The sequence below is a fragment of the Mirounga angustirostris genome, unplaced genomic scaffold, assembly GCF_029215605.1.
Source record: "Mirounga angustirostris isolate CCGP_5_RB_7025 unplaced genomic scaffold, mMirAng1.0.hap1 SCAF_17, whole genome shotgun sequence".
NCBI classification, from domain to species: domain Eukaryota; kingdom Metazoa; phylum Chordata; class Mammalia; order Carnivora; family Phocidae; genus Mirounga; species Mirounga angustirostris.
Genome location: NW_026991725.1, coordinates 21,215,418 through 21,242,821, shown reverse-complemented (window position 1 = coordinate 21,242,821; position 27,404 = coordinate 21,215,418). Strand labels below are relative to the sequence as shown.

Here is a 27,404-nt window from a genome sequence, read left to right as displayed (position 1 = left end):
CAGTCTCCCAGAGGCAAAGGGCCATGTCTGAAGCCCCACAGCTCGGGGGAGCGGTAGAACTGGCCTGGGGACATGATTGGTGTGTTTCCTGCTCCATGTCCCAGAAACGGGACGGGGGACAGGGGGATTCCCCCAAATCTGCTCCCTTGTGGATGCCTTGAAACTTAGGTATTGGACCTTCCCTGAGTCCTCAGACCCAATGCTCCTTATCGCTCCCCAAAGGGCCTCCTTTCTTCTCTACTTCTCTACAATTTAGGGGGTGACAGACATCCATAACCATGCAGGGGGGCCACCACAAGTAAACAGAAGCCTTTGCAGAGGGCAGACCCTTTGAGCACAGGCCAGAGGCTAGGCCCTATGTCAAGCCGGCCTTGGGGTAGGCCAGGCCTCCTTGACTCACAGGGATCAGGCTTGCTTGGCTCCTTTGTGGGGTTGGAGGGGCCCCAAGATCACAGATCTGGGGGTGGGTGTGAGCACTGTCTTTGCGCCCAGAAGCTGAGATCAGCTCTCGGGGTGCTCTTTCTTCAGCCATTTACTGGTTTCTCATAATAATAATAACCGCCCCTGTAATAATAACGGCCCCTATAAAGCTTGCTTTATAGTCCACAAAATACTTTCACACTCTCTCCCTTAATCCCCACCAGCCTTGTGATGAGGAGCCAATATACCCATTTTACAGAACAAGAAATGGAAGCTCAGGGAGGGAGCTTTGGCGACTAGTCTCAGATCACAGGCCAGGACGTGGCCGGAGCCCCTGTGCAGATCCTGTTCCAAGGAGCCTGGCGACTGCGGGCTGACGTCTCCGGGGCCCAGCCGCCTGCAAATATTGGGGGCTGGGGTAGGAAAGATGCAAAGCACAAAGTGACTGCTCCACGAGAGAGTGGGAGTGAGAGAGGGTATGGGGGGGGGGTCCCCTGCTGCCCCAGGCTTTGGGCCCAGCCACGCAGGGACTGCAAGGGACCAGTCATTCCTGCAATATAAGCCCATCGACAGGATTGTCATGTTCTCATCTGCTTGTGGCAAAATGAGAAAGACAAGGACAATGTAGTGAGGTTTTCACAGAGCGAGACCCACGATGTGAAGTGTGGCCCTTCCACCCATACTGTGAGTGCTCGATCGCGCCCCCGCACGCCTGTGTGTGTGTGTGTGTGTGTGTGTGTGTTCAAAAAGACCTTTCCTTTGACATTTCCTTTTAATGTCCTTAACTCGGCAACATACAGACCCGGTGACCATGTCCGATCCTGAGTTGTTTTCTGGAAATGTTAGTGCCCTGAGACATAGGACAGATGGGAGCCACCGAGCTAGCTCTGGTCCTAGGTGAGACCTGGCAGGGAGGGAGTTGTTTTTTAATTGAGGGATGATGTCTGAACGGCTGGAAAAACCCAGGGGGAGAGGAGGCTGGGGCTCCTGCCCAGACAGCCCCGCGTGCGGCCCCAGAGCCCCGGCATCCCCAGGAAGCTGAGCAGAGGAACATCTGAGTAGCTGCACAGGGGATTCTGAGACAGGCCTCTGGGCCAGTCCTCTGTGCCACACACCCGCAGCCTCTTCTCTGACCTGGAGCCAGGAGGAAATGTTCCCTTAGCCCCCACCCCACCCTCCCCCCAGCCCCCCAAGGCTGGTTCCAAAATAGCCCAGGCCCCCGAGGAGACGTCATGGGTCCTGCTGGCTGCTTGCCCCTCCAAAAGGACAAATATAGAGGGATACCGGACACCGACAGGAGCCCCGGGACCTGGGGAGCCCCACTGCCTTCCCTTCCCAGCCCTGCACCCACTAACAGGGCAGCTGGGAGGCCAGCAGCTGGCCTGGCCAACCCACCCTGGGACGTGTCCCAGCAAGCCCAGAGCAGAGCTGGAGGCTGGCCCAAGGGGACACCGGGCTGAGCTGGCCGTGCACATGGGGACACCTCCTCTATCGGTGGGGGGGGTCTCAAAGCACGTTTGTAAGCGTCACTGCCCACAGGACGGAGACCAGAAGAACCCAGGTGTAATGGCTCCTGCCTTCTGTTCTTCCCAGCTTCTGAAGGCGGCCAAGGCCATGAACCTGGGGGTGTGGGAGGCGGACAGCAGGGCAGGCAGCCAGGTCAAACCCCAATAAACTGCTGGTTGGATCGAATTGCAAATAATTAGTCCTGATCACCAAAGCTGCCTCCACCCTGCACTCCCAGGAATTAAAGGTCAGAGGGCAGAGCTGCTGACGCAAATGTCAGGAGAGCCAGGCGATTGGGAACAGCTGGGCTCCGGCCCCCGGTCCCTGCTCCCCCGCGCCCTGGACAAGGTGTCCCTCCGGGGCTGGGCCCTGAGAGCCAGGACGCTCAGGGAAGGGGGCTCCGCTCCCCCCTCCTCCCATTCTAAGGTCTCCAAACTTGCTGGGGGGGTAACAGAAATTCCCAGGAAATGGTGTTGCTGGATGCGTGGGAGCCTGGGGGGGGGAGCAGCAGCTCGGTGTCTTGTGAGCACCCCCGCACCCCTAAAACAAGAAGAAACCTCTGCCTTCCTGGCCGCAGGCAGGCTGCTCCCTAAAGCCCGCCGTGTTCCCCTAGGTGGACCCTCTGGCAGGCACGCCCCGGCGGCCGCACCGTGCTCTGTGCGCCAGGGGTGACCCCCAGTGGTCAGTGTGGGACTTGAACTTGGGCCTCGGGCAAGGCTACCACGGACCTCGGCTTGGCAGCCTCAGCCGGGGGGCCGGGGACTCTGGCGGTTCAATTTTGGTAAGGGGGTTGCTGGCGTTTGGAGGGATTTTTGTATGCGCTCAGTTTTCCTAATTGTACTGGATCTCGCCCTAAATGTCCCACTGTTAGCAAATCGGCTTCAACGTGTCTAAGAACGCGCGATCATCTAGCCCCAAACCTGCCCCTCCTCCTGACTTCCCTGTGTCTATTAATAGCACCACCACCTCCCAGTCCCTGGGGCCCCAAGCCTGCGAGTCATCTTCCACTCCTGCCCACACTGGGCTGGGTGCCTGGTCCTGCCCCTCCTCACTCTGCAGTCACTCTTCCAACCTTGATACTCACTGCCACTCACTGCCACTCACTCATGCTACTGCGGCCCTCGGCCGTGCTGCTGGGTCAGAGCTGGGCATGTGCCCAGCCCGCTCCACGCACAGGCTGTGCGACCTTGCACAAGTTACTTACCTTCTCTGAGCTCAGCTTCCTCAGCTGTAAAATGAGGGTAGTAATCACAGTGCCTGCTTCATAGAGCATGAAATGAATTCTATGATAGGAGGGACATAAAGACCCTGTCACATAGGACATGCTCAATGTATGTCAAATATTACAGGCCCTCTTCAGTCCACCGCTCCGCTCAGGAAACCAAGGCCAGAGAGCTGGAACGAGAGCTACCACCTGGCCTTGTGTTCCAGGGGTCTTTATAACATGCTACAGAGCAGGGGGAGTGGAAGTTCCTGGAGTCTAGAAGCGTCTCCACCACGGCCTCCAACATCACATTTCAGAACCCAGACCCAAAGGCCTCCTCCTGAGTGCACTGGTCCCATCCGAGGGCCTTCAAGGGCAGGTCTACCTGGGTAAGTGTCGAGGTCACTCGGCCATAGCAGACACCTTCTGGAATGAGACAACTCCAGGTCACGTCCAGTGGCTGTGAGTCAGGGTGACCCATCTGCAAGGTGGTGAGTGAGGCTGCACGCGCTGGCCTGGCACAGCGGCCTGCCTGCGTCTGGGCAGCTAGCCATGCATGGCCACCGGGCAGGTGCCTCCCCCGCAACCGCCCCACCCTCACGTCCCTCTCCCAGCTCACGCTCACCCCACCTCCGGGCCCCAGGGGCCATCACAGCTGGGGGCCCGGAGGGAGGAGGGCCGGCCCACTCAGGGGGCCTTCCCTATGGGCAGATGTTCCTAACAGCCGCTCCGAGACCGAGCTCCTGGAGCACATGCACTTGAGATTGAAGGGGAGAGTGTTGCTCTGGAAAAAGATTTCATTTTATTTATTTATTTTTAAAGATTTTTATTTATTTATTTGATAGAGAGAGAGATAGCGAGAGCAGGAACACAAGCAGGGGGAGTGGGAGAGGGAGAAGCAGGCTTCCTGCCGAGCAGGGAGCCCGATGCGGGGCTCGATCCCAGGACCCTGGGATCATGACCTGAGCCGAAGGCAGACGCTTAACGACTGAGCCACCCAGGCACCCCCTCGTTTTATTTTTTTAAAGATTTTATTTATTTGAGAGAGAGCACAAGCAGAGGGAGAGGGAGAAGCAGACTCCCTGCTGGGCGGGGAGCCAGAAGCCTGATGTGGGGCTCGATCCCAGGACCCTGAGATCAGGGCCGGAGCCGAAGGCGGACGCCTAACCGGCTGAGCCACCCAGGCGCCCCTGGAAAGAGATTCTCAAAGGAGACTTTGACCCACAAAGAGGAGGCAGCAGAAAAAGCAGACCATCCAGATTCGGACGTGGGCCTGTCCTGGAGTCTCTGGACACACCTACCATGTAAGACAGTCGCTCTCCAGGGGGGACGGCTCTGCTCCCGAGACATTCGGCAACGCCAGGAGACATTTCTGGTTGTCACAGCTGGGGGTGCCCCTGTGCTAGTGGGTAGAGGTCACAGATGCTGCTAAATGTCCTACAGGGCACGGTCAAGACCACACAACGGAGAATTCTCCTGCCCGCCCTGTTGGCAGTAGCCGGGGTGAGAAGCCCTGGTCTAAGAGTCATCCGTCATCCGCCCGCTGCCTCACAACTGCCTTGAGGGTTAAGGAAAGCGATGTTTGTCGAGGGTCCAGGACTGGGCCTAGCTCATGCTCTGTTTGCAAAGGACCTTTTCTTGGCCTGGGACACCCAGCTGGTGGGCAGAGGTGGGGTGGGTGCATATTCTGAAATGCTCTTGGTGTTTCTGCCCTACCCTGACTGAGGCAGAGTTTCTAGAACAGTCCAGTGCTCACAGCCCTTTTAACAAAGAAAAAGCAGGCCCTGGAAGGAGGAGCCCGCCCCCTGGCACATGAATTGTGTTGGAACCGTGTTAGAACCCCGGGCGCTCGCTCGCAGTGTCTCCTCTCAAGCCCTGGTCTCCGTTAGTCTCCCTGGGATCCATCCACCCACCCCTTTTACCGGCATGTGGGGGGCAGAGAAACGGGGAGAGGACTGGAGGCAAAACGCTCCTTCGGAGCAGTGCCCGGACTTAGCAGGAAGACCCCAGGCGGGGCGAGGATTGGTGAGGATTTCTGTCGGAGGAGCCCTGTGCGGAGGCAGGGGCATGGCCATGGCCGAGGTCTGGCCAAGAAGCCCGTGGAGGGCGGTGTGGAGCCGAGTCCAGGAGCTGGCAAGGCCTCGCTGCCCCTCACTTCAGCGGGCACTGCTTCTCCCTCAGCCTCAGTGGCCGTGGGGTCAAGTGTCTTCTCTACAAAGTCTGTTCCCAAATAAGGCAGTGCCTTCTCCGCTGGGACGGGGCCGGGGGGACCCAGGTGGGAGCCCATACACCCCGGCCGGGGCTCGGCCTTGCTGGCTTACCTGACTCAAGCGGACTAGCTTATGGGATTGCGCTGGAGGAGGTGGAAGGGTCGGGCCAGCCGACAGAGCCGACCCTGTGCATCCCTTTCCGGCCTTGCTCACTTGCTGGGACCGGGGATCCAGGGGCTCCAACCCACGCTCCCCCTCGCCGGGCCTCAGCTTAAGGCACCTGTTTCATGTGGGGCGGGAGGGGGGCGCCCCACCACCTTCCACACCTCAGCGTAGGGGTCAGGCTGGGATAGGGCTTCTGTCCGTCGGGAAGCCCAGCTGACCCTGGGGACAAGCCCAGACACGCAGCTGTTCCTGAACAGGAAGCGGCGGGGGAGGGGAAGCGCAGAGGAAGGGAGACCAGACCCAAGGACATCCAACTGGCGGAGTCCGATTAAAAGGGTCTGGACCCAGTCTCCAGATAGGAGCAGCCTCCTGCCACGGGGAGTCTCTGCTCTGGGGCAACACTTTCGTCTTTAGTGGGAATCTCTTGCTGATGGCTCCACACCCGACTTTGACCTTTCCTTCTCTAGCTTCTCCGCTGCTGGTGGGCTGGGGAACTGCCCACCTCCCCCCGGGCCCCCCACACTCGCTCCTCCCCAGGGGTGCTCAGGCTGCCGGCCCTCCCACCTCCGACAGCCTTCTCCCGCGGAGGCTCCTAAGCTGGCCAGGGGGCACCTGGGCCCGGCGGGCTCCCTGACCAAGGTGTAAGTCCATCATGAAAGTTCGGAGAAGGGCCGGGCAGCCTGGTTGCTGCTTACCCAAGTTTCCTCCCAAGACGCCCCCATCTGCCTGGCTCTTCCCACTCCCACCCGACTTCCCTGCCGTCCCGCCCGCTCCCACCCAGCGTGGCTCCCAGGCCCTTCTTCCTGTGACCAGCTTGGCCCGGCCACACGCCCTGCGGCAGCTTCACGCGGGACGCCGGGCACAGATGGAGGAGCGCCGAATGGTGCGTGGGGGATAGGAGCGGTCCTCCTGACCCCAGACCAGGGAGGCACAGAAGCTGTGGACGGGGCCCGGTGGCTGCAGCTTGGGACCTTCGTGCCCACGCGAAGGGGGCCCTGGAGCAACCCTGAGCCCTCTCAGGCATCGGGCCCCCCAGGCTTGAGGGTGGCAAATGCTGCCGTGAGACCCCCCTGTCCTCCAGGCCTGTGTGCACGCGCACGTGCAAGGGGGCACTCGGGTCTGGAGCACCTGAAGGCCGTGGAGGAGGCCGCGGCAAGGGACCTGGCTCCCAGCACCCCCAGGCTGGCCTCCGCTCCCTCCCTGGGGCCTGCCTCCATTACGCTTAACGTCTCACTCTCCCCCTTCCCCACCCAGAGGATCCAGCAGCTTCTTGCAACTAACTCTGGTGGTGGTGGTGTGGTTGGAAGGGGTCCTAGGTGGCCCTAATCCCCTTTAGCTCCTGATGTTTAGAATCACGGGGTGGAAAGGGGTCCTAGAACTCCTCTCATCCAACCCTGTCATTTGACAGAAGAGAAAACAGAGAGCCAGGGAGAAAACGAGCCCTAACGCTGGTGGCTCCTCAGAACCATCTGGGACTGGGGTCTAAGCGCCTGTTGGAGGCCCCACGCGTGGATGCCAAGGGCTAGCCGCAGCGGTAGCGTGGGCTTGGGGACGGGCTCCAGCCACGCGGCCCCCTTCCTCTAATCCTCACCCCTCCTTTCCCCCTTTCCAGCAGCAGTTATAAAATCCAGGAAATAAATGTGGATTGATGGCCTATAAAGGGCTTAGTTGGTGCTGTGACCTGCTGAGTTACGTAACTCCCACTTATTATTGGCCTTGGACGAAGTTTCCATTGAAGCAGCTCACCAAGCTGATTCCGTGACATTTCCTTTAGCCTGATTCGGTGGCTGCAGCCGAGATTCCTCCGCAGCTTCCAAGAGCAGCCATGGGTGTGTGGACGCTTTCAAAAACCCCCTCCTTCAACCCCTTGGGCCAATGTTCCTCTCTCACCTCTATCAGCCCCTGCTCACCTCAGCAGGGGTCCCAGGCTCTGGCCGACCTGCCTTCCCTTGGGGTCCCTGGGCTGTAGGCTGCCTTGGTGGGGAGGCTGAGAAAAGGTGAATGAAAGGAGAGCAACCCAGGGCTGGGAGAATCAAGAGGCGGCCTAGTAGAAAGAGCACTGAACCAAGAGCCAAGAGTTCTAGTCAGATCTCTGGTGTTGGAATAGTGGCCACTCTGGGCCTCAGCATGCTTGTTAGGGAAGTGAAGTGGTTTCCCTTACCTGTCCAATCTGACCCCCCAGTAGGCACCCTCCTTGGTCTAGTCCGGCCGGCCTTGCTGGGGTGGACAGCCCAGGGAAGGTGAAGGAGAGGGATGAGGGGCTGGCAGTCTCTCTTTGGGTGCTAACACGAGTAAGGCTAATACCAACGTGATGCCACCCTGTGTTCAAACGGGAACAGAGCCCAGCCTCTTTCTCTCAAGGCAGCTTTCCCAACAAGTTCATTTCCTGTGCCCCCACCCCTGCTCTGGCAGGGGTAGTATTGGGAAGCCAAGGATCCTCCCTAATTGTCACCCCTCGGTCCTTCTCTTCCTTCCCCAGGTGACGCCAAGGGGGCCCCACAGAGAAGCTCTCTGAAGGCTCAGCTGTCATCCTAAAGTAGACTTTTGGAGACCTCTTTCCAGGTTCAAGAAGGAAAAGATGGGACACTCAAGGAAGTACGGGCCCCAGAGAACTCAACAATGTCTGTCTTCTTCATATTCCTCCCATTCATAGAAGTAATGGCCTTGATGCCTCGGACAACCCGGTGCATCAAACAAAGCAGCTGGTTCGTACCCAGTGGTAGAGGCTACAGGAGTTCCCTCCATTAAGGATCTGACCGGGCACGAAGGCTACTAGTCCACGCAACTCAAACTACACATGCACAGATGACTCACCCTTAGAGAACGTCACCTTGGAAGAAGCCTTGGAGCTCATCCAAGCCCAGCCCCGGCTTTTACGGGTAAGGAGAACTGAGGGCCCACCGTAAGGAGAGGACTTCTAATGGACCGAACGGCAGAGGAGGGCTAGAACAATTCTGTATTGCGACTTGGTTTTTGAGAGGCTGACTTTGGGCTCACGATGTATCACACCAGAGGGGTCTTTGGAAGAAGGGCTGTCACCTGGGGCCCCAGAAACATGGCTGTAATATGGGGCAGGATGGTCTGATAAACCCTTGGGGTTGAGCAAAGCCCAAGACTGGGTCTCTAACCCAGCCAAGGCTCCCTACGGGCGTGTGCCCGGTTTCTGCTGACCGCTGGCCAGGCTCCTCCAGGAAGGACAAACGCTCGAGGTATCACTCAGGATCAATACCGGAGTCTTTTCTGGTGAAAAAACATGCAAACCTTTGCTCCTAGTGCCTTTACTTACAGCCCCAGGTAAAGCCCCCAAGACAGAAAGGGAGACTGCCTACAAAATAAAAGGCCTGTTTCCAACTTGCAGCTCAAGGCAGCAGCTGACAAATCACTCAGGGAGAGGTGACCCGTCTGGGCTAGCCAAGGGTAAGGGAAAGCAGGCTTGATGAAGGATGACAGCAAAGGAAATCGAGGCCTCAGTGGGGTAAGGATACAAATGTGTTTACTGTTGCGTAGTATCTCATTTAATCTCCAACAATGCTGTGAGTGAGGCATTGTTACCACACTCCTGATGAGGAGATTCAAGTTTTTGAAAGACTGCTCCACTCTTTTTGAGTGTGTCTGCACTTGAGATGTCCTGCAAAGATCTTAGCAGATGGAGGTTTGGGTTCTTGTCTGGGCAGAGTAGTGCTCAGCGTTTAGTAATCAGTAATGCTAATCGCGTAGACAGCCTCTAGCCCTTCTTGCCACCATTCCACACCCAGCTGTGCATCTGATGAGATAATATTTTATTTACTTCTGCACGTCTGCTCCCAACCTGTTTATATGCAGTGACTAGAACTTAATTCTTACCATAAAGCATTATGAGCAACAGATACTGAATAAATACGTTTCGGTGGCATCTAAAAATGTCAAACTTACTGCTGTTTTCATACCTCAATCTCTCCCTCAGTGTGCCTGCACAAGAATGAAATGAACTCTTAGATGCAAGAGAGACTATGAGCCTCCTCCTGTGTTGAATTTTCATGGAGTGCTCCCTTTTTCTTAAATTGGGGAGGGTGAAGAAACAGAGAAAGGTATTCCCTGAAAGGTCTGATAGGCCCAAGATACCTCTGCTTCCTCACCTATTTCTTTTAGGACAATGTCTAGAACACTTATAAATAGACTGGAAATAATATTCTGCATTAGGGGTGCCTGGGTGGCTCAGTCGGTTAAGCACCCCACTCTCGATTTCGTCTCAGGTCGTGATTTCAGGGCCGTGAGATCGAGCCTCATGTCGGGATCCGGGCTCAGCCAGGAGTCTGCTTGAAGATTCTCTCTCCCTCTGTGCCTATGCCCCCCACCGCCCACTCTCTAAAAAAAAAATTATTGTGCATACATAAGCATTGAAGACAGATTTCTCTCGTTTTTATCACATTACAAAATAGCCAAAGCAGACACCATACCACCAACAGCATTTGTCAACTACTGCTTCTAACGTCATCCCCGTGTCTACTTCCCTCTCTCATCCAAATCTCCCCGAGGGCGTCTTACTCACCCTCACGCACCTGGCCCCCAGGAAGCTCCAGAGTCTGTTGCCAGGTGCCTAGCAGGGGCAGGTGGCCCGCTGGTTGCTATCACAAGCATTACTTCACCTCGCCATCACAAGAACTCTTTGGGGTGTTCCTCTCTCTTTAGAGCAAAGGAACAGGCAGGTGAGTGACTAGTGAAAGATCACAAAATAAGGCAACAGTAGACCCAGAATTCCAACCCGGGTCTCCTGACTTGAGATCTAGGTCTTCTCCCAACACACCTGCAGTAGCCTCTAGTTGTGGGGTTGTCTGGTTATACCCCCAGTGGAGGCCTTGAGCCTTTACTCATCTCAGCTGGGCCTGTTTACCAAGGGGCAAAGGCCCCTCCTAGGGCCAGCCGGGCCTCTGGGTCACCTGAGAATGATGAATTCACGAATACTTTCAGAAAACTACCGGATGTTATGCAAATGCAAGCTAGTCATGGTAACATCTGATGGGCTATGGCTTTTTTTCTATGAAAAAATAGCCTTACAAAGTGCACAGGAGACAAAATATTCCCTTTACACTGTTAATGTAAGTTCAAAGTACCCCTAAACTTCCATTATCCATGAATCAAAAAGTAAAGAGTAATGGGCTGAGCCTGCTGGCAGGTCACCATGTGCTGGTAAGAAGCAGCTAAGAATAGGGACGCCTGGGTTGCGCAGTTGGTTACGCATCTGCCTTCAGCTCAGGTCATGATCCTGAGGTCCTGGGATGGAGCCCTACATCGGGCTCCCTGCTCGGCGGGGAGCCTGCTTGTCTCCCCCTTTCTCTGCCCCTCTCTCTGCCCTGGCTCTCTCTCAAATAAATAAAATCTTAAAAAAAAAAAAAAAAAACAGCTAAGAATGAATGAAGCTTTCTGCTCCTGAAAAACATGTTTGTGAGTCCAGCTGGGCTTGTGAGTTCCTCTCAAGCAGCTGTTCCCAATCCAAGGATCAGAATCACCTGGGTAACTGTTTTTCCAAATACTCCAATAGTAGGACACTCCCTGAGGAGAGAGGGAGGAGGAAGGGATTTCTGCAACTAGCTTGCGGGCAAATCTGGCCATACCCCCCCCTTCTGGCCTGGTGGAGAACTGCAGTTACTACAGGAAGTTGCCACCGCCCCGCCCCCAAGCAGGGGCGTGTTGCTCCACCTCTCTCTCCTTTGAGCCTCAGATCAAATCCTAACTACTTTTTGTCTGTGGCTGGGAGCCAATCTTATGCTGGGACAGAAAATCGAGAAGCTGAACTATCTGGCTCCTTTTAAACACATTAAGTCATTAAGACTATACTTTCAGGGATCATTTCTATAGTTCGTTAAATACATTAAGTCATTAAATTCCCCCCACCGGTATCTGGGCCTCGCAGGGGCCCAGGGCAACCCCGGGTGCGCAAGCAGGTCTGGTTGGTGCTTATAAGGACAACGAATCAAGGCAAGTTAAAGCGTTAGCGCCAGGCTCACAGAACCAGAGAGGGCTGGAGCTAGGACTTTTTAGATCGCCTGGATAAACCACCCCCCTTTAAAACATGACAGACCTAAGGTCCAAAGATGTTAAAGCAGTATTCCTCAGCCTAAGCCACACATCACACTTACCTATGACACTTCACAGATGCCTGGGCCCAGGCCCACAAGAGTCCGAATCAGTAGATCTGGGGTGGAGTTTTAGGTCTTTATGGGTGCTTCTGGGGTGCTCAATGACTTGCTAGGGTTGCTACAGGGGGCAGAGCCCGTAGAGGTCTAGAGCCTTCTTTCCAACTATATACCACTAGGTGTCTCAAGGAAATGAGTTTAAAACTGAACTGTACTGGGACACCTGGGTGGCTCAGTTGGTTGGGTGTCGATTTCAGTTCAGGTCATGATCTCAGGGTCGTGGGATCCAGCCCCCGGTCGGACTCTGTGCTCAGTGTGGAGTCTGCTTGTCCCTTCCCCTCTGCTCTGCCATCCCCCACCCCCTCCCAAATAAATAAATAAAATCTCTAAAACCGAAATGTATTATTACTTAGTATTTAAAACATTCTGAGAAGTCCCCTAACTACAAAATCTTTCCTAACAAACTTGCCACTGCAGAGAATTCAGCCCATGTCCTTTGTGGTTGCCGGGGCTCTTCTGCCTGCACAGATTGGGAGAGGCCCCGGGGCTGGAGCAGCCATCGCTCCACTAGGGCTTGAAAGACAGTTTCCCCACTGGGAAACTGGGTGGGATCGCAGGCCACGGTCCCTGAGCTGAGGACGGTGCTCCAGTCCCGTTCCCTCAACAAGACTCAAGTGAACCTGTCCTTTCCTGGGCTGCTCCTCTGGCTTCTCACCTGAGATTGGCGGGATCAGTAAAATGACTGAATGAGGCTGAAGAGAATTCATCAGTCTCCAAAACACTGACTCGGCAGGCCCCAGAGGACCACGGGGCAGTTAGGTAAGGTCCTGTAAAGCAGGAATGAGCCAGGCAATTAATTATACTCTAGAGCATCCAACCTCAACTGGATGGATGGCTGTGCCTTCATCAAGTGAACTATCCTATTAATATGCTGATCAGGGCTACTTTTACTGTCATGTCAGAGCCCCATGTTTCCTGTAAACAAAATATACTGGATTGGACTAAATACCACTGCACTGAATATGGATTCACATTGTGCTACCACATGATTAGTTTTATAATCATTCTTCCAGAGTCTCTCCCAAGCAAATGGGTCACAAATAAGCACACTGTATTATTAACATCTACATTACAGCCTGCCTCTCATTACTGAGTCAACCTGGCAACTGGTATGCCTTGTATCATGTGTGGGTTGTTACTCAGCACACCCACATTTCTAGAAAGCCCTATTGTCTGTTACTCATATCTCATTTGAACATGTGAGCCAAGCAGACATGTTCTTCATGTATTCCCCACTGCATACCTTCAACCAGTGCAAAAATGGTGACCCTCCTTGCCCTCAGAAATGCCTGCCATGTTTGATGGGGGAAGATTAGACTGCTGAATAAAAACCAAGTTCAGACCCCTAGAAAAGGCAAAACCAAAACAAAATACACTGGACCTCATACATGTTTCATATACATATTTATATATATTTCATGTACAAAGTTACATTCTGAACCCCAGGGGTTCCATAATAGAAATAAATACTGAAATAACTACATTGCTAAATGAGCTTTTTGCTCATAGAAATGAAGCCTCAGCCTCTAAGAGACAACAAGTGGGACACTCTAGAACCCATTTTTCAGATTATAGAGGCCAGTAAAAGTCTGGATAAAATGTCTAGGACAAAAAACAAATTCAGAACATAAAATGGTTAAAATATATTCAAATATATTGAGAAATGTACGACAAAATTAATAATAAAAACTTAATTTTTTAAGAGAAAGAAAAAGACGTTTAGTGTGACAAAATAGCATAACCCTGTTAGAAAAGCATTTATGATTTCCACATTTAATTCTCTCTTCTCTACTCTTCCCATGTTATAAACTGGGGCCAAATGAGTCCCTTTCTCAACATGATCAATTAAGAAGAGCCCTAAATCTGCTTGAGTCCTTTGGTAACGATCATAATACTCACAAGGAAATAAATATTCAGTTCCACAGCATTTGCAAGAAAGACGCACATTCTTTAGGACAGTTAATATTATGAGACAACTGTTTTGCTTTGTTTTGTTACTAAGGCAGCCTATGTTAAAGGGTCTATTCTCAAATGCAGTTAGACCTTTACAAGAAATGAACAATATAGCAACTGAGAGAATGTATTTTAATCTTTTCTATGCAAACACACTTAATTTGAAAAGTTCTGTGCCGCATACTTTGTGCTCAAAATATTTTTACACTCTCAACAAGCTGCATCTATTAAGATATTCGTTCCTATTTAAAAAATTCAGATCCACACAGGTTGGAGAAAAACACTCTCAAAACGGTGTTCTTCAAGAATATTCTCCCTTTGCTTCACGGGGATTTCAACCTGCATTTCATAGTAAGTGTGAGGTTGGTGTACAGGATACTGACATTTTTGTAGATTGGCAATGGTCGAGCACCGGCAGTTTCACATGGTTCAACCTCATACATAACCCAAGCATAACAAAACAAGAACATTCTCGGGTATCCCTTATTTCTTCCAACCAGGGGCAATCGATCATTTTTTTACATGGAGAGACCAGCCCAAGGTGTTCGAGACTCTTCTCTACCCTTGAGTTGCTAGCTACAGGCAGTTTACACCAACCACTTTGCTGCTTGCAAGAAACTTACATTTTGGTTACCGAAGTGAACGTTACCACCTCGACCAAAGTGAACATTACAAGAATATAAGCCTATTATTGGGGAAAGGGGGGAAGTAAAGCAATCTGTGGAAAATATTTAAATGAAATTACAAATAATAAGGACAAGCCCTTAAAACAACTCGTACAGGCATTTCTGTACTCTCTCTAGTCCCTGAAGTTAATTAACAGGGCTACAGATAATCTGACAGCTTTAGATAAAATAGCTACACCCCGATATTCCTTACGTTAAAGCCAGTAAGTTTAAAAAGAGCAATCAGAACCACTGTAACATGTTTGTATTTTTCACCTTTAACTCCTGATTTCCCAAATTACATTTGGTCATACAAACACGTAAAAGACTGAACAGCAAATGGAGTCTGACTCTGGGATGCTTACTTCTTGGGACTAATATTCCCAAACACTTTGGTGTCTCCTTTTTGTGAATTTATACAACATTCCCCAAAAATGTTTAACAATGTGGGTGGTTTTTTTTTTTAGGTATTGCCAAAAATGGCTCAGATTTAAATTAAAAACATAGCTTCCAAGCTATGGATAAGTGGCTTAAGTTTTGATGCCTTGAAGAAAAGTGACTGAATACCTCAAGCAAAAAAATTATCCTTTTAGTACAGCTTCTACCAAAGGAGTTTTTCCTTCTGGCCATCTAGAGTGACCACAACTTTACTGTGTACACGATGTGCTTATAGACACATGTGGCCAACGGATCCTCCAGCTCATTAAATCCCACGTATTTATAATCTAGCTTAATCCTGTAGATGCTTGAAGGACAATGGCATACTTTTTACAACTATGTCTGCATGACATTCAGAAAGAACAAATCCCTGGCACTTAAGAACACTTAATACAGTCTGAGGCCTGTGCTTGCTTACTTTTCCTTCAGGGAGTCCTTCTGATAACGGGGAGGCCTTTATTCAACAGGCTTAGATTTTGAAAATAACACTTAAAATTTGTATTTACTATTGCTTAAGGAAACGGTAAATCACACATTTTCAAGAAGCTGGAGAGGGGAAAACTGCAGCATAACGGTTTCTGAAAACTTATGAAACAAGAAAATCAGTTACACCCAGACTTGGTTTTTTAAATGGGGGGTACATGCAAGAAGATGAACATGTCAGCTTTTACTTTATGGTATCTCGGCTTTGTCTTCTTCCCCTTCACAGTTTTCCTCTTGGAAGATGGCATTTTAATCTCAAAAGAGCACAAAAGCTTAAAGGTGGCATTTACATACGAAATATCAAGTGCTAGCTGTTCTGTAGTTTTACACAGAACAAGAGAAAATACGGTTTCTCACCAAATCCCTTATTCAGTTCATAGGCCACTCTATCTCCACTGCAGCTTTGCTCTTATTCACTGGTAAGAGCAGTCCAAGAACAATTGGTAAATAGGTGAATTTTTTACGTGGAAAAAAAACCTCAACCAATCACCACCATTCACTGATACAGGAACCCAGAACACAATTTCCTTAAAAAAAAAAAATCCTCCCATTATTCCCATTATTGAAGCGATCTTCTGAGCCTTATAAATAATAAACGTTTCAGACACGTCAGTTTGAAAATGAGTGAGACTAGTCTCAAAAAATAATCATCAGAATATTCGGAGAGCAGGCCTCATAAACTTTAGAGCTCTAATAAGTCAGAAACAGGAAACTTTTATTTAAATAGTGTAGTCTTAATTTCTTTAATATAAAACCCCCCAAATCTGATGAAAACAAGGTTTTATATACCATATAAACAAGATTTGTCAGATTTGAAAGTGAAAGTTAAAGTAATTTACAGTTAGCTTTTAGCCCCCTGGGACATTTAGAGAAATCCTGATAATCCACCTAATCCTAGCTTGTGTCAATTTTATAATACATTGGGGAAAACTTCATTATTGTACTTAATGGTACAATTTCACTTATCAAGTGTTCCCATTAATTCCATTATTAGCGACAGCTAAAAAGTGACCATATCAAACAAAGTGAGTGACATGAACTGTGGCAGAGTGAACCACATCTGGATTGCTTTCTATAATTCACCGGTTTGCAGAGAGGAAACATTCTTTGATTTGTTCATAACATACTGAAATTGCCTAGAACACTGGTGCAGTAACACAGCTCGTTCCTGTCTTGTTATGGCAGGACAGGTTCTGTAATATAGAGTTAACAGGAAAAAAAATGCTCACACAGTATGTGGTGAAACTTCTTTCACAAAGAGAGCATTAAATCAAGGGGCAAAGAGAAACTAAACCATGCAGAAGAGACAGCTTCCCTGTCTCCACCTGTTTCCGATGTGCTCACTCACTGCCGTACATCACTTGCCACACGATCAGGTGACTCCTTTCTGCTTTGGCGACAGAAGGTTCAAGTGGAAGATCCTCTCCAAGAAGTTCTGATTCTCCACCTTCATCACCTGGGGGATGACAACAGGAACTCAAGTCAGGCTGAGCGTGGAATACGCAGGCTGACACACAGCAGATGTAACGCTCAGGGTTAGTCTGCAACAGTATGCACTGAGCTTGGCTGATGCCCATTTCAGAGAACACAGTACAAGAAATGCCATGAGTCAGAACCCTCACTTGCCCAACTTCTGAAAAGGTTAATTCATTTTTCAGACTATATTTATACAAGTGAGCTCACTGTATGTACTACATGAGAAACTCATCCCACTATGTCTGCATTCTGAGGTTAACAGAAACGAGAAGCTAAGAAGGCAGAACTGTCCGACCCCGTGTTCATCCAAACGGACAGAGTCTTTTCTCATTTATGTCAAACTGAGAAGTGAGACTACAAAGGCCTATAAATGTGGAAGCGTGGAGATAGAGCCCACGCACCCACAAACTAGCTAAACTCAACTCATGTTTGTTGTGACAGTAAAGCTCTCCAAACAGAGATAACCAATACAAGCACATGGAAACAGAAACTATCTCCCTGCAGCACTAGGAGATGGCAGATTTCTCACTCAATATACTGAGTTTTTTGTTTGTTTTTTTAAGATTTTATTTTATTTTTTTAAGATTTTATTTGACAGAGAGAGGGAGAGAGCACAAGTAGGGGAAACAGTAGAGGGAGAGGTAAGTTAACCTATGCTTTCTGTATTTACTGAATTTGTATTTTCTGAAGACTATAATTATATTTAGCTTCTTTAGAAACTGTTTTCTGAATCTGTGTGTTTTAGGGCACATTGGTGATGGATTGGATGACAGCTTTTTTTTTTTTTTTTTTAAGATTTTTAATTTTATTTATTTGAGAGAGAGAGAGAGATAGCAGGAGCTGGGGGGAGGAGCAGAGGGAGAGAAAGAAGCAGATTCCCCACTGAGCAGGAAGCTCCATGCAGGGTTTGATCCCAGGACCCTGGGATCATGACCCGAGCCGAAGGCAGACACTTAACCATCTGAGTCACCTAGGCGCCCCGAGGTTTTATTTTTAAGTAATCTCTACACCCAACGTGGTGCTCAAGCTCACCACCCTGAGATCAAAAGTCGCATGCTCCACTGACTAAGCCAGCCAGGACCCCATACGGAGTTATTTCTTCCCATGACTTTCAAGTTTAGGATAGATTATGAATTAATGGTGTATGGTGGAGATGAAGAAATGAGGCCGAAGCCACAGACAGGCTATGGGTTCTCCTAGAAACAGCTGAGTCAGCTGGATAAATGAGGTCCTGATCAAAGACACCGCTCTCCAAGGCCCAGTGCAAGCAAACCACACTCCTCTCTACAAGGTGCATCCCTGGTTTTGCTGTTGCAGAAACAGGGTGATTGTGACACAACTCTGACAACTGGTATCGTGGGACAGATTCTTCAGCAGAATCCTACACACACACACTCACACACACACCCCCACCCACACCCCCCAAGGGGCAAAGACACCCCGCTGATCTGCTAGTTTTGCCGTGTGTCTCACCTGAATTTCAGATGGGCAAAAGAAAACAGTGGTAGTATCAACTAGAAACAGTGACAGAGAAAACCTTAAAAGTTGGCACTTTTCAACAGACACATGAAAAAGTGCTCAACATCACTCGGCATCAGGGAAATCCAAATCAAAACCTCAATGAGATACCACCTCACACCAGTCAGAATGGCTAAAATTAGCAAGTCAGGAAATGACAGATGTTGGCGGGGATGCGGAGAAAGGGGAACCCTCCTCCACTGTTGGTGGGAATGCAAGCTGGTGCAGCCACTCTGGAAAACAGTATGGAGGTTCCTCAAAAAGTTGAAAATGGAGCTACCCTACAACCCAGCAATTGCACTCCTGGGTATTTACCCCAAAGATACAAATGTAGGGATCCAAAGGGGCACCTGCACTCCAATGTTTATAGCAGCAATGTCCACAATAGCCAAACTATGGAAAGAGCCAAGATGTCCATCGACAGATGAATGGATAAAGAAAATGTGGTACACACAAACACACACACACACACACAGGAATACTACTCAGCCATCAAAAAATGAAATCTTGCCATTTGCAACGATGTGGATGGAACTAGAGGGCATTATGCTAAGTGAAATAAGTCAATCAGAGAAAGACAATTATCATATGACCTCACTGATATGTGGAATTTAAGAAACAAGGCAGAGGATCATAGGGGAAGAGAGGAAAAATGAAACAAGACAAAACCATAAGAGACTCTTAGTCACAGGAAACAAACTGAGGGTTGCTGGAGGGGAGGGGGGTGGTGGGATGGGGTAACTGGGTGATGTATATTGGGGAGGGCATGTGTTGTAATGAGCACTGGGTATTATATAAGACTGATGAATCACCAACCTGTACCCCTGAAACAAATAATGCATTATATGTTAATTTAAAAAAGGAATATACCCTAAAAAATATATGATTTAGAGATTAATGTCTCTATGAAAAGAATATCTACTCCTAATTCTTCAACATTTATTGAGACTTGTTTTGTGACAAGAATTCTTTACCAAATGAATTCAGCAGTTTTGGATATTGTTTGTGTGTAGTTACTTAGCATTTAGTTTTTCCTTATCATATTTTCTTAATCTCTATATTCTTTGTTTTTTGTTAGGCATATTAAAATATGAATTTTATTACTTTAGTTTTTCCTTTATATATTTTAAGATTTAGTTATTTGTGAAATTTTATCTGTATATTTTCTTCTACCTTTGTCTAGTTTATTCATTTCCTTTTCATTGTCATTTGGATCTAATCAATTATTAAACCTATTGGTTATTTAAAAAAAAGGTTGGCACTTCTCTCTGTAGGCCAAACTCTCCTTTAACCCACCTCCTAGTGGCCCTTCCGCAGCAATGTCAAACTGTGCAGTGGTACATACTCTCAAAGACTCAAGACCAACTCCAAGAATGTAAAAAACTGGAGTTTGGTTTTTTAAATTTTAAAAAATTACAATGAGGGGCGCCTGGGTGGCTCAGTCAGTTAAGTGTCCGACTCTTTTTTTTTTTAAAGATTTTATTTATTTATTTGAGAGAGAGAGAATGAGAGAGAGCACATGAGAGCAGGGAGGGTCAGAAGGAGAAGCAGACTCCCCGCCGAGCAGGGAGCCTGATGCGGGACTCGATCCCGGGACTCCAGGATCATGACCTGAGCCGAAGGCAGTCGCCCAACCAACTGAGCCACCCAGGTGCCCTAAGTGTCCGACTCTTGATCTCAGCTCAGGTCATGATCTCAGGGTGGTGAGATCGAGCCCCACGTTGGGCTCTGTGCTGGGTGTGGAGCCTGCTTAAGATTCTCTCTTTCCGGGGCGCCTGGGTGGCTCAGTCGTTAAGCCTCTGCCTTCAGCTCAGGTCATGATCCCAGAGTCCTGGGATCGAGCCCCGCATCAGGCTCTCTGCTCAGCGGGGAGCCTGCTTCTCCCTCTCCTACTCTGCCTGCTTGTGTTCCCTCTCTCACTGTCTCTCTCTCTCAAATAAATAAATAAAATCTTTAAAAAAAAAAAGATTCTCTCTTTCCCTGTCCTTCTCCCTCTGCCCCTCCCCACCAAAATAAATAAATAAAAATAATTAAAAAAAATTACAACGATAATGACAAAATTAGTTGGCTGAGATCAAAGGTTGCTGGTATCTGAGTTGTTTTGTTTTGAAGGTTCTATTGTTTAGAATCACCATTTCCTAGGGCTCTACATCCTACTTAATTAAACCACTAAAACTAGTAGAAGACTGGGGTAAACAGGTGAAAGTCATGGGAAGAAATAACTCAGTATAGGGGGGATCCTGTCTGGCTTAGTCACTGGAGCATGCTACTTTTGAGCATGGGATGGTTGGGATCAATTTTTCATTGTTAAACTATTAGAGGAAATGGAAATGGAACAAAAAAAGATCAAATTTTATTTTATTTTTTTAAAGCATTATTTACTATTAAAATTAACTTATGTTTTAAGACAAGTCTGCTTTTCAGGCTGGATTAACTAGAGATACTGACAAACCTGGCTAAGCAACTCTTATGCTATTTTCAGGATCCACAATGGAAGCAATTTCTGGTGGGCATGGAAAAAGCACAGAGATTTTATTAACATACTCCTTAGGATGGTTCCAACCGCTATGCTGCACTCCAAGGAAAAGCTGCCCTAACCACTCCAGCTAAATGGGGCCCTTTTCTATCAAGGAATTCTGCACCAATAGTCGATTATTTAAAACATCTTAAAGTAACTTCATTCCTGCTGACATCAACAGAAACAATCAATTCCTAAACTTCACCTTAACATCTCCCTTAAAAATGTGTAAGTCTTTTCCGTCAAATAATCTGGTTTATACTAATTTTATGTGGCCCACTGTCCTTTACATGGCCCTACATTTTATACTACTTCCTTACAGAATTTATAACTAAAGTATATGTCACTAATCTACACCATTATATTCTCTAAAACCTTATGTTTACAAACTTTCTGAATCATTGTGATTTTAGGCACATTCAAAGGATCCCTTTATTTACAGCAAATAAGTTCACATCACAGTGCCTTACAGTTTACAAAACACTACACTTTCCAAAACATCAAACATCAGTTCTCTGTTTTCGTGGTCCCCCTCTGGCCATTCCTTCTCAGATCCCTTCATAAAAGCTCTAATGGTTCTTTTAATCGAACAATAATACAGGGTTCTATCTTAGAACCTCTTCTTTTAGCCCCTACACACTCTCCTTGGGTAAGCTCATCAACCCTTGTGGTTTTTAGTACCACTGCATGCTAACGGCCCCCAAATCCCCCCCTTCTGAGATATAAAATCTTTATAACGCAAAGCCCAATGGCCATCTTCCACCTAGACAACTCCCAGCTCCCATGCTCTTCAAGGTCAAGGTGATGCCCAATATCAAATTCCTCTCTCCCCCTCCAGATCTGCTTCTTCTGTTCTAATAATCTCTATCTCTGAGAAAATGGATCACCCCACCTTTCCCCACAACCTATTAGTTACTAACTCCCCATCATGCTGCTTTATCTATTCCTACTGTTAGTGCCCCACTCAGTTTTTCATTTTTTCCTATCTCATTTCCCTATGTCTAGTCTTATACCTCTAATCCATCTTCCACACAAACCTATTCATGTTGCTCTTCTAGTTAAAGTCCTCTGACAGTTTTCCTTAGCTTTAAAGATAGAAGTGCATTAACTACAGAGAACAAAATGATGGTTACCTGGGGGGAGGTGGGTGGGGGGAATGGGGAAATAGGTTATGGGGATTAAGAAGTGCACCTGTTGGGATGAGCACTGGGTGATGTGTGGAATTGCTGAATCACTATTATCGTATACCTGAAACTAACACACTGCATGTTAACCACACTGGAATCAGAGAAAGGGAAGGAAAGGAAGGAAATACATAAATACATACATACATACATAAAAATATAGAAGCAGAAACTCCTTAATTTGGTATATAAAGGTCTTCCATAATCCAGCCCCACCCCCCTTTCTAGATTTAACTCTGGTCAAATGTACACTTGCCTCTACTCCACACTCCAGCCATTTAAGAATAGTTTTTCTTCAGTTAAGGTGGTTTCAACATTTCTAAGCCTTTGGTCCAGCTATTATCTTACCTTGGAATGCCAATCCCCAGCAATCCTCATCCTGCTCATTCCCCAACCCAATTCTTTAGACTACCACTACTCAGAGCTCTGTCAGCTCAAGCACCATGTGTTGACTCTGTCCCTCCCCCCATCCCCACCCAGGGCACTTATCTATTAGCACATTTCTTTTTTTTTTTTTTAAAGATTTTATTTATTTATTTGACAGAGAGAGACACAGCGAGAGAGGGAACACAAGCAGGGGGAGTGGGAGAGGGAGAAGCAGGCTCCCCGCAGAGCAGGGAGCCCGATGCGGGACTCGATCCCAGGACCCTGGGATCATGACCTGAGCTGAAGGCAGTCGCTTAACCAACTGAGCCACCCAGGCGCCCCTATTAGCACATTTCTATCTCTGCACTCTTCCATAATTCCAAAGCCGGACGCAGGCTTTGTCTGATCTGTGTCTGCATCTCAAGCTTAAGGCTGACAGGCACCTAGCAATAATGTTTGTAAAGTGAGAAAAAGAACAAATAAAATCCATTTTGATACAAACACCACTTCATGAAGTATTTTTATTTCTCCCTTTTGCAGGTGAGGAAACTGGGCTTCTGGGAGGCCGAATGATTTGCCCAAGGCCCTCTGACTCCTTATCTTATGCTCTTCACATACACATCCATATTTGACCCAACCCCGTTTTTTTTTTTTTTTAAATGGTGGGTGATACATGTCAACAAGAGTCTTATTTTTTCATCAAATTTTATTTGCAGATAATGCAGGGTGTTTTTTTTCTTCTTCTTCTTTTTTTAAGTAATCTCCACACCCACCATGGGGTGGGTGGCTCGAACCCACAACCCCAAGATCAAGAGCTGCATGCTCTACTGAGCCAGCCAGGCACCCTAAACCCTGCTATTTTCGAATGCTCCTTCAAACAAATACACTGGGGTATAAAAAGAAACTTAAAAACAAAGAAGTAAGGAAAAGGGGAAATATAAAGTCCTTTCGCAAGTCAAGAATTCAAAGAAAACCTCTCAGAAATCACTTACCAGAGTAGTTTCTTGTTTACTATGAGTGAAAATCCACGTTACAGAGCACAGTGGCCAGGACCCATGACTTACCCATCCGGAAGTCAATGTAGCCCTCTCCTCCACTGATGACGAGCATAGACTTCAAGGGCATCTGGCTGCCAGGCTCCTGTGTCGATGGCCCTGCCTTGTCACCTGTTAGATCTGTGTCACTACTGCCACTTTGCGGGCTGACGACTTGACCTATTTGTGCAAGAACAGAAGTGGATGTTACTTATCACAGACGGGTGGGGAAGACTCATTTTCTCTGAATATTTTCAGAAAGTTGAACAAAAAGGTAAATATATTCTGATACAACCGAAGTACTGGGAATGGCAGAAGCCTCTACATGATCAGAAAATATCCACAAAGGTCCTAAGAACACAATTTGAAAATCTAAGTAGAGCCATTTTGTACCAAAGCAAATGCGTCCAAAACCCATTATGAGATCTGTGTGTGGCCAGGCTGGTCTTCGCTGCCTGCTTCAGACTATTATGATCTACATCTTTTGACCTGAGGGACAAAGGAAAGGGTACGCGTGCATCTCTGTAAGAAAGGTCTTCAATGTATGCCCTGTGAGTTTGGATATGCATAATTAATATTTAAATGTATTTTAAATCCATCGTATTCCTCTCATATTTAAGAAAATTACATCTTATTTATCATTTAGATTATGCAAATAAAATTACTAGTGAATGTGCCATTTATTCTAAATTTAAGTTCTAAGGTAGAATCCTTGAGCATGAAATGGGAGAGAAACCTTTAATATGCCATAGTTAAATGAACTAGATTTTTATGTATAAACATTAATAAATTAAAAAAATGAGAAGAGAGTTGAATATATATACAACATTTAAGTTCAAAGACACAAATTTGAAAAGACTACACATAGTTTATAGATTTGTTCAAATGTAAAAATATAAAAACATGGCAGGATACTTGTCAACTTCAGGACTGTAGTAGCACATGGAGAGGAAAAGGGGAAGGGAACGGGATTAGAAGAATACAACAGACTCAAAGGGGATTCTAGGACCCTTTTTTCACAAAAGCAAAAAGATACTACTATCAGCAATTCCATTTTTAGGAATTTATCCTAAGGAAATGACTATGTAAATATACAAGGTGTATGTTTCAGGAAGCTCATTACCATGTTGTTAAGAATACTGAGTAACTGATTAGGATACTATGTGCCAGCCACACTATGTACACTGAATCATCTGATCTTCGGAACACCCTCAGGAAAATGAAGACGATGGTTCAGTTTATGTGTCAACCTGACTAGGCTTTGGTGCACAGATATGTGGCCAAACTCCAGTCTAGGTATTTTTTAGATATAATCCACACTGAAATCAGTGGACGTGAGTCAAGCAGATTATTCTCCATAATGTGGGTGGGCCTCATCAATCAGCTGAAGGCCTTCCGAGAAAAAGATAGGTCCCCTGAGGAAGGACGAATTCTGCCTCTAGACTGCCTTTGGACCCCAGCTGCAACATCAACTCTTTCCTGGGTCTCCAGCCTGCCAGACTCCCTACAGATTTCAGACCTGAAGCCCCCAGAATCACATGAGCCAATTCCTTAAACTAAATCAATCTCTCGTTCTCTCTCATACCCTATCGGTTCTGCTTCTCTGAAGAACCCTAACGCACTGAGAGGCTATCACGTCCAACGTCACACAGCTGGTGTGGCGAAGTCAGAGTTGAACTTTGTAGAGCTCCAAAACTTGCATCTTATGGGGGGAAAGAATTCAAAATGTGGGACCTGCTTGCAGATGGTCAGTCACATCAGTTTAGTATTCTTAATGGACAGAACCTTTTTCTCTGGACAGCACCACTGCCACCTTTCATCTAGATAGATGGAGCTTTATAGTTCCAAAGCACTTTTGTTAACTTTCACAACAAACGAGGTCAGCAAAGCAGAGATTAGTCATGTCCACTTAGGAAATGAGGACGAGTCTCAGAGGTGAAGTGACTTGCTCAAGATAACTAGGCAAGGGCGAGGCGGGGACTCCCAGTCTGCCGCCCTTTGCCACAACACTGAGACAGGCCCGGGAGCACAGTCTCCTCTTCCTATATACGATCTTGACGACAGGGGCTTCTTTCTAGTATTTGGCCACGATTATTTCTGGTATTCTGCGGTGACAAAATAGTACCTACCACTGCTTTTCAAAAGCGAGCAGGCCTCTTAAATAAAAATCGGCAAGTTTGTTTTTGGGGAGAGAGAGAGATTCCAAAACAATTTCATTCAAATGTCCCTACAGTGCTTTATCCATACCTCCGTCACAACTTTTCATATATTATATTGGAATTATTTGTAATTCCAGTTCTTTGCATTAGACTAGGTAGTGGAACCAAGGGATAGAAGAGAGACAATTATATGCAACCTCTTGACAGAATAATCTAACTCACCTGGGACTGCCACAAAGAATTTCACAGCATCCCGGTGCCCATGGAAGCAAAGCTGTGCATGCGCCATTGAACAATAGGGTATAAATGTCCCTGGAGTCACTTTATCGCTGTTTTCATCACCATACACTCGGATTACACTTCCAGGACGATTTCCTGGTGCTCCTGAGGTTTTATTTGCTGCAACAGAAAAACCAAAGACCAAATATTTTCCCCTTGGAAACAGTAATGATGTAGGGTGTTACTGGTTAATCCTTATGATTATTATCTAAAAGCTACAGCCAGTTGAGGTAAAAACAAGGGCAGCAATGCCAACTCAAGACAAAGCTGGGAAAAAAAGGTAACATAGCATGCTAGTTATTTTTAAGTACCTCAGTAAATGGAGTAGGGGATTTTGCCAGTCTAGCAATAACTACACTTAGTTTTTAAACATATCTATTAATTAAAACAAAAACAAAAACAAACTTAGTTTAAGAAAACCAGATTTGAATCTTAGGTATGTCTGTTTTATTTTTATTTATTTATTTTTTAAATCCCCATTTTAGAAGACTAACCCGTTACACAGTTTACAGTAAATGGGTATATTGTTAAATAAAAATTTCATAGTTTTATCTTCTGATTTTTCTCCCCTGTGGTACGAGAATCTCCCTTAAGGAGGTGGTAAAAAGCTGTGTTTAAAAGGCTACAGCCACTGCAATAGAGTAGCTTTTAAATATTTACACCAGACTGACGGCTTGCTGCATTATTTTAGAACAACCAGACTCACAAAACATCCCCATTCCATGGGCCAGTAAGTGAATGAAAGAAACATGGTCGGTAATAAGAGTAAACAATGGAGATTAATGACAGTTTTAAGAGATGTGTCGTGTTTTTACTGGAAGGAAAACAAAGTCTGGAAGAAAGTTCAGCTGCAACAAAAGATGATAAATACACTAAGCGGCTGAGCAGTAGTTTGGTGGCCATGTAACAAACGTTAAAAAACAAAACCAACAGAACACCTGCTGCGATGCAGTGACTGAGTGGATGGCATTTAGGAACATTCAAGAGGGCGTCTAGAGCTGGAGGACAGCCTCCCAGTGGCCATCAGAAGCCAGGAAGAAGAGCTGGGTCCAGGCTCTGCACTTACCCCTCAGCCCCAGTAAGCGTCCCTGGTGGAGGATTACAGCTACAGTGAGAGAGGAGGAAAGGCACATGGAGAGGTGCACGGCAGGGGGATGGGCACTACCATGAGCCTCCACTCTCGCGCCTTCTCTTCTAAGCTCCTCACTACATTAACAAAATCCAACTTGGTATAACACCAAGTAACACGGAAAGTTCTTACCAAAGCCTCTGTACAAGATCTCTGCTCAAAAAGGACAGTATGATTTACTGTGATTTTGCTTTTCTTAATTATAAAGCCATTTCAGAGAAGAAGAACTGATTTATCAGGGAGCGTTTCCTAAATGCGAATATTTCCCCCTTTTCTTTAAGAAATCTGGTTCAAATAGCTATGCTAAAATGGAACTCTCTTTTACAAAGAAGTGACATCAACTCCTGTAGATTTGTAAGTAATTGCACAAAAGATAGCTGGGAATAAGAATTTAGGTTCTTCAAAGGCTCCAGATAGACTACCCCCCAAGCGTCCCCCCTTCTCCCTAAAGAAAGGTAGGGAAATTCCTCAGAACTATTTTATTTAGTTATCAACTTATTTTCTGGACTTATGGCACTGGTTTT

At 47.3% G+C, this 27,404-nt stretch overlaps 1 protein-coding gene across 4 annotated transcripts in view; it reads right to left on the bottom strand.

Moving 5' to 3' along the window:
• Positions 1-13,065: 13,065 nt before the first annotated feature.
• SPAG9 (sperm associated antigen 9) overlaps positions 13,066-27,404 on the bottom strand; it is a 139,522-nt gene continuing 125,183 nt past the window's right edge. For 2 of the 4 annotated variants that reach the window (XM_045889158.3, XM_045889162.3), the window contains 4 exons: positions 26,818-26,856; positions 25,695-25,871; positions 23,344-23,493; positions 13,066-16,673 (listed from right to left, as the gene is read on the bottom strand). In XM_045889158.3, the coding sequence (XP_045745114.1) occupies positions 16,558-16,673; positions 23,344-23,493; positions 25,695-25,871; positions 26,818-26,856 (482 nt within the window). In that variant the 3' untranslated portion in view covers positions 13,066-16,557. The remainder of the gene's footprint in view (positions 16,674-23,343; positions 23,494-25,694; positions 25,872-26,817; positions 26,857-27,404) is intronic. The other 2 variants (XM_045889160.3, XM_064582747.1) reach the window with 1 other exon arrangement.